This window comes from Cinclus cinclus, chromosome 5, assembly GCF_963662255.1.
Source record: "Cinclus cinclus chromosome 5, bCinCin1.1, whole genome shotgun sequence".
Taxonomy (NCBI): Eukaryota; Metazoa; Chordata; class Aves; order Passeriformes; family Cinclidae; genus Cinclus; species Cinclus cinclus.
In genome coordinates, this window is record NC_085050.1 from 26,928,925 (window position 1) to 26,940,903 (window position 11,979).

General features: G+C 47.7%; 1 protein-coding gene across 1 annotated transcript; it reads left to right on the forward strand.

Annotated features, from left to right (window-relative positions):
* Positions 1 to 9,651: 9,651 nt before the first annotated feature.
* On the forward strand, positions 9,652 to 10,792 carry GSX2 (GS homeobox 2). The gene is made up of 2 exons (XM_062493517.1): positions 9,652 to 10,105; positions 10,301 to 10,792. The coding sequence occupies exons 1-2, from the start codon at positions 9,652 to 9,654 to the stop codon at positions 10,639 to 10,641; spliced, it is 795 nt and encodes a 264-aa protein (XP_062349501.1). The 3' UTR covers positions 10,642 to 10,792.
* Positions 10,793 to 11,979: the final 1,187 nt, after the last annotated feature.

The following is an 11,979-nucleotide window of genomic DNA, read 5'->3' on the forward strand; positions in this document are numbered from 1 at the left end:
GACATTGAAGTAGAGTTTTGCTCCCCTCAAAGGGTATCAATTCCAGCCTGCAGCAGAGAATTACATCAGTGAAGTTTGGTATGCAATGCCCAGCTTGTACCAGAATGTCCTTGCAAGTAGGAGAGTAACCTATGTAAGTTCTTATCCACAAAGGAATGGGAAAGCTGTATTAAGCTCCCTCTGCCCAGTGAGTTATTAAAGTACAATCAGATTCAGCAGACTCTTTGCAGTTGTTCAAAGTACCTTATGAAGCACTGAAAAATACTTCAAGATGCTGAAAAATATGAGATTTTGGGTCAAATCTCAGTTCAGCAACTGTCTTGCTCTGGCACCTTGGACAAAATTGATTATTTGAATATGTACACCTTTCCCACAGTGGGTGAATTACTGGTGGGACTCCATTAATTGGGACGCTCCCAGGGGTTTTTCCACTGGGTAATATCTTAACATGGAAGTGTTGTTTCTATGTGTGCATCTAGGAAGTGTGATCATGGCTTTTATTTTTATTTCTTTGGTATCCTTGAAAGACCTTTTGTAGCTCTGGAGAATGACCTGACCTCTTTTGTTCCCCTAGCCTGAAAAAGGTCATATTTTGTTTAACTAACCTTTGAAAACACCAGGCCAAATTCTACTCCCACTGCACCATTCAGAATAGCTGCAGAGTTATTCTGTCTCACAGCTCTGAACTGACAGTAGTGTTTTACCCAAAGCTTTCCATCTTCTGACTTGTAACTAGTCTGTCTTAATACTTGTAACTAGTAACTTGTAACTTGTAACTAGTAACTTGTAACTAGTCTGTCTGGGAGTGCAGACAGCCACAGCTCTTATACACTGTAGTGTTACTTCTATTTTAGCCACATACATGTTTTAATAGGAATATTTGTTCCTTGGCTCAGCTGAAGTGTAAGAGAGAGAACACAGGTTGCTAATGTGGACTGTTGTATCTGAACTACTCTTAAAACTTTGGATTCCTTTTTGGCTGATGTTTTTTCATCTAGTCAAGGTATCATAATAATTTCTTTGCACAATAAATTTGTTTCTTATACCTTCACAGTTACATCTTCTACCAGTTTAGGTTCCAATGCTTCTTTCTTCTTCAGAGAGCTTCACACTGTTTCAGATTATTTGGTCGGTTTTGGGGAGTTTCTTTCATTTTAATGTATTTTTTTTCCTAAAGAGTGGTCTGAACTTTATAAAATTATTTTCAAGGCTCTTATTCCATTATATTTCGACATAACCTCAATATTATAACATATTAAATAAGCTTTGAACTAATATAATTGCACAAGTAAGCTTCAAGTATTTATGAGCAAAATTGAAGAACACATGATGGCACACTATAAGTTACTATACTACATTATTATTACATGTTATATTACGTTATATTACATAATATATAGTAGCTCCATCAAGGTATATTTCCTGTTGTAAAAATCTCAGAGGCATAAGCAAGTTCCACAGAATTAAAAAAAAAATAAAAATAAAACAAACAAATCACCACCAAAATGTTAAATGATGCTTTGTCTTTTGTTCTTTTGACACTATACTTTACTCTTGTTTTTTGCACAATAAAACATGTGAAACTATTTTGTTTCCATGATTTTTCAAACCAAAAGCTTCAAATACATGCTTGGACAATGTATTTATTCATGAGAAATAAGAAGAGGCAGAATATGCAAAACTTTTTAAATATATATTTTTATAAAAACCTTCATTTTTGTTTCATTCTGATGTGCTCATATTGTGTCCTTCTTCAATATGTTACTTTCTTCATAGGAAAGCAGAAGAAGGGTACCTCTAGCCTGTATTTTGCTCAGACTCTGCTTCCTGAAACTTTTGGTTTTGTTCCTGTGTTTTACATTGAGGATACAAACGCATGTAAAAAGATAAATATGATAAAGGGCTGCTTCCAGCTTTTATAATGCTTCCAGGAAATAGATACTTGTTTTCATGTAACAGCTGCTCAGGCAAAGCTAAGACTATTTTGTAAAAGTGGAACTGAAGAAACAAAAGGATTGGTTTACTTCTTGTAGAGGTTTACAGATTGTATCAAAATCAAATCACAGTTTATTCTGACATATGAAAAACCTGAGCATTTTTGCACACATGGATTTTATTACATATCGTAATAGCAAATGTAAAAACAGGGGAAAACCCAAACAAAAGCAACAGGTCCTGTTGGAGCAGAGGCAGAGCACTAAATAGGCAATGAACAGGGATGGTATAGGGTATAGGACAGGAAGGATGCAGCAGAGCACAACTTCCACACTTGCTCTAGGTGCTCTGTGGACCTCAGCTTTTAGGAGTACGAATAAAGCATATTTTTAGACAACACATTCCCTGACATGAGCAACAACTGAAAATTAAGTCAGTACTGTTTCAAAATGGATGTTAAGTAGAGTTTTTATATGTCTTCAGAAAAAAATCCCATAACATTAGGGACTGTTACATAACGGCCAGAAATGTGTCATATTTTCTGTTAAAACTACTTCTATTTCATATTCCCATTGGTAAATCCCACAAGGAGTTACAGAACCTTATTTCACTCATAGTTAGAAGGGTTTTTTTGCTTTTATTCCATGCTAAATTTCTACATGGCCAGAGTATATCCATCTGTTTTTATGATGATACCCTTCTTTCGATGGACTAGCTCTTCTCCCTTGTGGATATTTACCTCACTGGTATAAACAAAAATCCTCTCTCTGAGTCTTCTCTTCTCATGGGGTTCCATGTTCCTCTGATACTATATTTCTAAAGCTGTTCACTGGATGTGCTCTGATTTAGTCTTTTTCTGAGATGGACATGGAAAACTGTCTGCCATCGCTGATGAGGTTTCTCCATGCACAGAGTCATGGGCTTTGACCATCTGCATGAGTTTCTCTGTGTATGGGTGGCATGTTCCAGCATCTACATGCACTGTATTTCTATTTCTGTCTCCTTAGTGCAATGGCCTTGCCTGTTCTGCTCTGTCATACCTGTCACCTGACCATACCACAGTCATGCTTGGTGAGCATGGATTAATGTGTCCGGGTGCCCCAGTCACAATGTTGTGTTCAGCCATGAAGCTCCTAGTTTATGTTGGCCTTGCCACTGCACTTTTTCCAATATGGGACTCCAGCCTCCACAGGTACTCACTTCACCTCTTTCCTGTGAATAGTGAAGTCCTATTGGCTGTGGCAAGAAAACAAACAAAGTAATTCAACTGCTTCTGAGACTTACCATTGAGGAACTCCATCATAACTGTACTCCTCTCTGCTTTCTGAACTTGGAGGAGTAGTATCATCTCTCCTTAGGTAATTCCTTCATCAGTCTACAGTTCTTGAACTTTCATACTTTCATTACAGGAAAAGGAAAGAAATTATAACCATTTTATTTGTTTAGATTGCATGAATTGAACTCAAAATTTACACAGTTTTCTGACCGTGAAATAGTTAGCTCCTATAATATGATGATATGTTTGATGACCTCTTCATTTTTCTCACAAGCAGCATTGAGTGTCCATTCCTGCTAACCTAGCTTTTAAAAATGTAGTACTTCCTCTGCTAGAGAATTCAAAAGACTGTTTCTTGGTCACTGTTAGGGAGAATGCTTCAACCTAACCATGACACCTAAGGATGAAAATTCATGAGATCTGAATTTCAAAGAGAGAAATGGAGTGGGATGATTAGTAGTACACATAATCTCATGTTCTTTGTTGGATTGGGGCTGTATCACTACAAAGAATCACTCTTGTGTTGATTTGTGGTACATCACAGTAAAACCAAAAAGACTGTGATTGGTGTGTTCTAGAGTCCACAACAGCATTTTGAATCCTTGTTCTGATTCACATGACCTTGATTCACATCTCCATCTCTCAACATAAAACTTCACTGAGGCTACTACAGGGGTTTAACTTTATCCCCTCTAAAGAGAGGCCATCACAGCTTTCTCTCACACATATCATGTGTAACAGATGGCAATTTTAGCTGTTAGAGCTGTAAACAATGGCCAGCAATGAAACCAGAGCCCAGTCCACTAGTGTCTGGCCTGATGCTGCCCCATACCTGAAGAGTACTAAACCATGGCTGACTCAGAGAAATATCAGACAAGACTGTGATCTCATTGGGAATTTTCTTATTCAGTCTCTTTCACACGATCTCTTACAGAAGGGTGCTATGGTGAGGAGACATACACCAAAGGTTTTTGCTTCCATACACTGAGGGGAACCCATCAAAGTGCTAATAATCTTTTTAAGAGGGTTGGAGAGGGGAGAGAATTAAGGCAAATATATGAGCAGACCCGATTGACCTAGGAAGAACCTCACAAATTTTGCACTCCAAATAAAATGTATAATAGAATTAAGCCTTCTGGCTGCTCTTTACATGAAAGACAGTTGCCATCGTAGGCGTGCAGGTAAAAGCAAAAGGCACTGAATTGGGCTGTGAATGGAGAGCCGATGAAGGCTGCTGCTGGAGCTCTTTGGAAGCACTCATTTAGTGCAAGTGATCACAGTCGCCCTTAAGGACTCATGCAGAAATCTGCTGCTAGTAGTGTGAATGAGTAATTTCGTGAATAGCACCAAGAACGTGGAGTAGCATCATCTCTCCAAAAGCTAGAAGGGGTTGAAAGATGTAGCAGGTTTCTTCTTAGAGAGAGGTGGCCTCTCCCGCTCCAGCTGGAGCTCCGTGTCCCACCATCCGCCACCATCCCCACACCACGAGGTGTGAGGGGGCACCGGGGCGAGGGGGGCTCAGCAGTCCCCTGGCAGGGCAGCCGGGGGCCCGTCCTTCCTGTGTGCAGGGGTGTCCCTGCATTCCCTCGGAAACGGCCCCATTCCCTGGAGGGGGGAGGGGGTTGCCCTGCCAAGGCTAGGTGGGGTAATTTATGACCGGAGATGGAAGCTAAGAAAATCTCTCACGGGAGGGGAGGGGAGGGAAGGGAAGGGAAGGGAAGGGCACCGGGAATGTGCATCTGCGGAGAAAGTGGAGAAGATGCTTTCCCTCTCCTCAGTCCGCGGTCGGCCCGCAAACCCGTGGGCTGCCGGCGGGTCTTGGTGAGAAGCTTCGCACCCCTGCCCTCTGGGGCCGAGGAGGGAAAGGAGGATGGCCGAAGATGGTCAGAGTTCGAGGAGTGGTGAGGTCTCGGCCTCCACTCTGCCCTGCTCCCCCAGGCAGCGAGGAGCTGTGCAGGCGGCGCTGAGCCCTCACATCCCCGGGGCGCGGTTCCCGTTCCCGGCTTGGCCGCCTCCGGCCCCTGTCCTTAATGAGATTCTTTGAAATCCAAAAAAAGCGAGATTTAATGTTACATCCTTATCTTTGGAGGAGCGCGGTTTTCTTGCCGCGGCGACGTCACTTGTTAAACAATCCGCGGCTGAGCCCCTGAAAAGAGAGGCATTGCACCCTTCGTGCTGAATACGCTTCTCAGTGCGCATAACGCCAGGGCCTTTTGATGTCTCACAATGCGTGTTACGCCCAAAGATTGTCTCTTTGGACAGATCTACAACGCTTGGCTTCATGTTTGGAAGTTAAATGGACAGCGAGGTTGTAGAAACTCCCACGCTTGAAGCTGGCGCAGACACTCGGTACTTTCGCCTGTTACTTTCCATGAGTGAAAGCCGTAGGGGTGGAGGGAAGGGGCTGCTGGTTTAATCCGTGCTCCGAGGCATAGGGAGGGGGGAAAGCAATCCAGACTTTTCCTCTCTTTTCTTTTCTTTTCTTCAGTTTATTCTTTGGCAGCCTTAAAACAAGAGCTATGTGCAAAGCGTGCGCCCTGCCTAGGTAGCTTGTGTCTGGAAGTCGCTGGCAATGTTGCTGCCCCATGAAATCAAAATTTATGATTATTCAAATGTTGGGGACTGTGAAAAGAGAGGAAGAAAGAGAGAAAATTAATATTGCAGCTGTTCTTCTGATTAATGAGAGATAATTGCTCATGAAAAGTCACCCCTGTGGCATTTTGTTGTCTCCTGGATCTTTGTTCTTTTCCACTATTATTGAGGACTTTCTTGAAGACTAAGCGGTTCTTTTCAATTTTTGGTATTCAGAAAGTGTTGCTTGGTTACAGATAATGGAGAAATCTCGGGCTATATTGGGTAAGATGTGCCACAGACAGCAATATCACAATGCCACTTTCAGAAAAGGATGGATACAAGTTAACGATGCGCTTTCAATAAAACATTAATAGACTTGTTCACGCTTTTATAATGACCTCCTTAATGGGAGCTGGGGGCAAGTCCTGTCTTTAGATTGCGTTCACTTCAGAAAGGCCTGCGTCGGGATTGCCGATCACTTTGGAAACTAATAGGAAATCAATGTTAGAGTAGCGAATAAATGCGATTACAGCGCAGGAACCCGCGGCCCCTCGCTTATCCACGCACGGCTTTATTTTGAGCGGGACTTTCCCGTTGCAGAGGGAACTGCCCCAGCCCGGGGCGCAGCCTGCCCAGTGCCACCGCATGTCACCCCGGTGTGATGTTTGCGACCACGGCTGCTCTGCAGGTGTTGTTTTGGGGTTGTTGTTTTGGTTTTGGGTGTTCATTTGGGGTTTTTTGGTTGGTTGTTGGGTTTTTTTCTGCTCGAAACGTGTCCCCGGGCTGCGGCGCTTTCCGCCGAGGCAGCTCCTCCCGTGAACTCCGCAGAGATGCGCGCTTGAAAGCCGGCGCTTTCTCCGGGCGGGCATGGCTTTTTCTTCTGCCGGGAGCTGCCGGGGTTGGGGGAGGGAAGGGAAAGAGTTGCTTTTGTCATTTAAGCCGTGAATCTCTTCTACATAAAGGTGTTAGAGACATCTGGAAGAAAAGAGGGACCAGCACCCAGTCCTGCGCTCGGCGGACCAGGGGAGCGGCTCTGATGTTCTTTTTGAACTGCTCCACTTTCAAAAGGGGGCAATTTCGTTACATTCTCATTTGTTACACTGTCTTGAACTAAAGGCAGACAAAGCTATACTCTGTCACCCCGAGCAGAATGAAGGGAATCAAAGGATTTTCCCTTAAAAGGACTAATTTTCTCCTTGAATTATGAAAGTAATGGCTAGGTAACAGCCTGTGCTCTGTACCCAACTGCTTAATACCTTCTAAATCCTTCCACGTGGCTCTCCCAGTCGTAGCAATTAGAGCTCATTATAGGCTCATAAGAGCTCTCATTTCGGGGATTACTTAATGGACAATGAAATTTTATCGGACAGAATTATTGAAAAATAAAATTGTAACGAGGCCGATGTGATGTGGGCGCGCGCCTTGCATCATTCCGCCTGGTTTGGGATGTCTTTGCTTTCAAATGACTTCTTTTCTTGCTCTGGCTTTCAGGGGTGGGTTTTTCTTAGTGATTTCTCTCTCTCCCTCTCTTTTATCGCTGCATTTGTTTTATTATAACAATTACAAATTACAGTTTTGATCCGACTCTTGCTCTGTCTGCCTTCCCTTACGACAGCCCGCTCCCCAGATCCACTCTATCACTGCAGACAGCTTTTTCCACTGAGGTTTGGGGTTCTATTATTACATTTTTATTTCCCAGAATAATTTCTCGGAAAAAAAAAATAAAATAAAATGCAGATATTAGTTCAAGTCTTCTCCAGACGTACTTTGCTTTAAACGGGAAGAGCCGAACCAAAAAAACGCCACTCTTGCGCACGGTGACCGTGACTAGAATCTCACGGGCCCCACCGGAGCTCAGGAGGCAGAGACCCCGGGGAGGGCAGCGGTCGCTGGGGCTCCAGGGCCTCGGCTGAGCCCTGGGCAGCAGTTTGGGGAAAAGTAGGTGAGGTTGGAGCCGACCCGCCTAAACCCCGCGAGCCCCTAATTGTTGTCACAAGACGCGGGATTAGCGCATTGCTGGAATAGCTGTCTGTTTACACTCAGGAGCCCCCGCCGGCCGGTAAACACTTTCTAATTGAATTCTAATCACATTCAAATAGCCACATAACAGGCCTCAGCTGCAATTCATAAAACTTTAATTGCTATCCATAAATCCTCAGATCACCGAGCGCGGGGTGTCCCTAAAAACGCTGTTGCATCGTGCCTGCCCGGGGAGGTGCGGGGGGGGAAAAGGGGAGCAGGGCTAGGGGGGAGCCGGGTCCTGCACAGCGGCGCTGCCCGCGGCGGGTTGGGGACGGGACAGCACAGCCGGTCGCGACCTGGCCCTAACTCTTGCTCGAGCTGCACCGCCGAGCCTTGCTGGTGCCAGGGGCGAGGAAATGCCGGCTCCATCAGAAGGCGGTTTTATTTTGCTGGGTTTAACAGCGGGACACTGTGCGTGCGTGCGGGAGGGATAGTAGCATATCCGCGGCCCGGGCCTTGCGCGTGATAACCGCTTCTGAACACATTTCGGCTATTGATGCACTCCCGAGTTTCTGTTCAGCCTCTGGTAATCAGGCGTAGTCTGTGTTTTCTGCTTTAAAGCACCATTGTCACTTAGCTTTCCCAGTGTCAAGTGGGATGGGATCCGCAGTCTGATGTAAACGCTTCTTCGCATCTGCTAAACAAGAGCTCGATAGTCCTTCTATTAACGATAAGTGTCTTAAATTCCCATAAAACAGGTCATTGGAAAATCGCGTAATATGCTGCGAATACCTTGGTTTTGTAATGCACTCTGAAATGCTTCGGAGCCACCGACCGTATTTAGCTGTTTATCCAATTTTACTTTGAATGATTGCTTCAGCAAATTTGGTGGAGATCAAAGAATCCCTCCCTGACATGTTCGCTTTTCATTAGCACTGCGGTCCTGGAGCGACCAGGGAAGTTCGCTTGGAAGTTTTCCGTTTTGATACAGTTTGGCTGAGAAGTATCCAGATATTTGAAGGCTTTGTCTGTTGCAGTAATTGCCAATTTGGCAAGATTCGCTTGAGGGGAAAAGGGCGAGGAGGAAAAAAAAAAAAAAGGGCACCCAACCCACCCTATGTGCGTATGTATGCGCAGACACGCAAACACACTCCATCCCTAACTTTATATCCATGTCTGTATCTGTGTACCTGGCTCCTCTGATGCAGGAAGGGCCTCCTGAAAGAGTCCTGAGCGCAGGGAGTGGACCGGGCTGGGGAAAGGTTTGGCCCCAGGCCTCTGTGGGATCTACGGATGTTCTTTCACTAGGGGTGAGGGGGGGCGGAGTTGAACCGCTTGTTTCAGGGCATTACCTGCTCTCACCTCTCTTTCCCACCCGGCGAGGGAAAGAAGCGTTCTCCTCGGGGAAAGCCCCCGAGCAGAAACTCCTTCCGATTAATTTCATCTCCTGTATCCCGGGTATGTTGACAGAGGGACATGCCTGTGAGTGCGACGTATGACGGGGCCGCGGAGCAGCCGCCCCCTCTCTGCTTTCTATGCTCCTATAATTTATTTGAGGCGGAGGCAAAGGAGTGAAGTCATCGGGCAACGAGCAAGCACGCACACTTTGCCCCCCTCCCCTACCCCGCTTTGGTCCCCCCCGGCAACCTCTCCTGCCGGCCTGGGAAGCCGGGGAGATTTAGATCTGCGAGGCTTTCAGCCATCACGTGTTTAAATACTTGATATAAAACCCCGGCGCAGGGGATCCAGGCGGGGGGACTTTAAGACCAGCCCTCTCCAGGGACCCTTTTGTTCAGCTCTCAAACATAAGCACCTTCTCGACTCGCCAGGACTTCAGTGGCAACTTAGCCAAGCAGGAAAAACCCGACTTTGGAGAACCACCCCCGGCCTCGCAACCCTCCGCAATGTCACGCTCCTTCTATGTCGACTCCTTAATCATCAAAGACTCCTCGAGGCCGGCTCCTTCCCTTCCTGAGCATCATCACGGCCAGGACTTCTTCATCCCTCTCAGCATGCCTTCCCCCCTCGTCATGTCGGTGTCGGGCCCGGGCTGCCCGTCCCGAAAGAGCGGCGCCTTCTGCGTCTGCCCGCTCTGTGTCACCTCGCACCTGCACTCCTCCCGCGGCGGCGGCGCCGGCGGGGCCATCCCTCTGCTCAAGAGCCAGTTCCCCAGCGCCGCAGGCGAGGCTCAGTGCTGCCCGCGGACCGGCCACGCTCACCATCCTCCGCAGCACCCGCCGCCCGCCGCCTCGGTGCCCGCCGCCGCCGCCCTGGGGCACCCTGCGCATCACCCACCTGCCTGCGCGGCCACCACCTACAGCGTCAGCGACCCCCGGAGGTTTCACTGCCTCGGCATGGGTAGGAGCCCTGCGGCCGCCGGGGAAGGGGGGCAGCGGGAAAAAGGGTGCCCCCAAGGGAGAGCGGCTGCCCCGGGTCGGAAAGCTGCCGGGGAATGTCTTCTCTCTCTCTTTCTGTCCGCCTGTCAGTCTGTCTCCAGCCCCACTCCCCCCCTTGTCCCTGTCCCGCTGAAGTTCGCATTTCTCTCCCGTCCAGGAGGGTCCGAATCCAGCCAAATTCAAAATGGGAAACGGATGAGGACTGCTTTTACCAGCACCCAGCTCTTGGAGCTGGAGAGGGAATTCTCCTCCAACATGTACCTGTCCCGGCTGCGGAGGATCGAGATAGCGACGTACCTGAACCTGTCCGAGAAGCAAGTGAAAATCTGGTTCCAAAACAGGAGGGTGAAGCACAAGAAAGAAGGCAAAGGCACCCAGCGAAACTCGCACGGGGGCTGCAAGTGCAGCACCAGCCAAGGCCATTACCCCCGGTCGGAGGATGAAGAGTCTCTATCCCCCTCGTCGGCTACCGAGGATAAAGAGATCTCCCCGTTATGAGCCCGGCTCGGAGCTCCGCTCCTGCCGGCTGGTCCCAGCCCGGAGCGAGGTGGCGGCAGGGCGGTTTACCTGGCAGCGCTGCCCACGGACGGCAGCCCGCTAACCTGCAGCGGGCTGGCCCTTGCCGCCGCGGAGGTTTAATTGTCATCCATTCGCAGTAATAGAAATATATATATATATATAAAATATATTTTCGGAATGTAAATGTTTTAGTCGTGGGAGTTCAACCAAAACGTTATTTATGCAACCCCAGGACAGGGCACCTGCTTTCTCTAAAATGTAACATGGGACAGGGCTCGCATGGCCCAGGGTGCCTTCCTCTGTATCCCCACAGGCCATTTAAAGGAAAAAAAGAAACGCATTTGAAACCGAAAGGTGAGGCATAAAAAAAACCGCAAACAAACCTGAAAAGCAAATTAAAATCTGTAGAGAACCTTCTGGACAGACTTCTTAACAAAAATTAGAAAATACATAAAGATTGCCCGTTTGGGTTTGGGACGGCTGTTTGTCTGTGAATAGTTTTATATAAAAATTATATTTATATTTATTTAAATAAATGAGATCAGACGACAATTTAATTTTTTTCTTCTTACCCCCTCCCCCCGACCCTTCCTCCCATCAAGTGCCAGCCCAGTCGCAGCAGCGAAGGTGGACTGGCTGGTCAAGGTGCTTTTCTTTGCAGCCCTTGTCCTTCGTACGGTGAAAGCATGGTTGTGTATGTGTCAGATTTGCGTAAAAAGTGAAAATAAAAGCCATCGGCTATTAACACGGACATGTTTTCTGTTCCCCTGTGACTCGGGACGGCTGAGGAGGGGGGAGAAGGGGGGGATGGGACTCCGCTTCGGCCGGAACGCAAATACAGCCGGTCCTCTGAGTCCAGCAGCCTTGTGTTCCTTCCCAGAGCTAGCGCATGCCCTCCTGGCGACTGACAGCTTTCTCCTGTCTGCTGGCCCGGCGGCACCGCACTGGGGACACGCGGCTGCCGCTGGCTCAGGGCCGCCGGTCACGGCACGGGGCCGGAGCGAAGGGCTGTGCGCCGGGATCCCGCACACAGCCCCGCACCCCGCCGGCCCGGCAGCCCAGGCTCTTCCCTCCCCGAGGGGCTGGCTGCACACGTCGGCCCTTCACCAGGCTGAAACTCATCTTAAATTATTATACGGGTCGATGTTAAACAGAGATCAGGGGTTTCACACACACACACCCCGCCCCCCCCAGGCAGCGGAACAGCGTTAGCTCTTTTCGGCATTGATTTTATTGGGCGCCCTGGCCAGGTTTAGGGAGAAGATCTGAGCGCAAACCCATTAGGCTGAGACATGGTTGAAGTTCTCTGCAATCTGC

Excerpts from the sequence above, each read along its gene's own strand:
- GSX2 (XM_062493517.1), top strand. The coding sequence starts at position 9,652 with ATGTCACGCTCCTTCTATGTCGACTCCTTAATCATCAAAGACTCCTCG. Across the intron at positions 10,106-10,300 it reads GTTTCACTGCCTCGGCATGG|GAGGGTCCGAATCCAGCCAA; the intron begins GTAGGAGCCCTG and ends TCTCCCGTCCAG.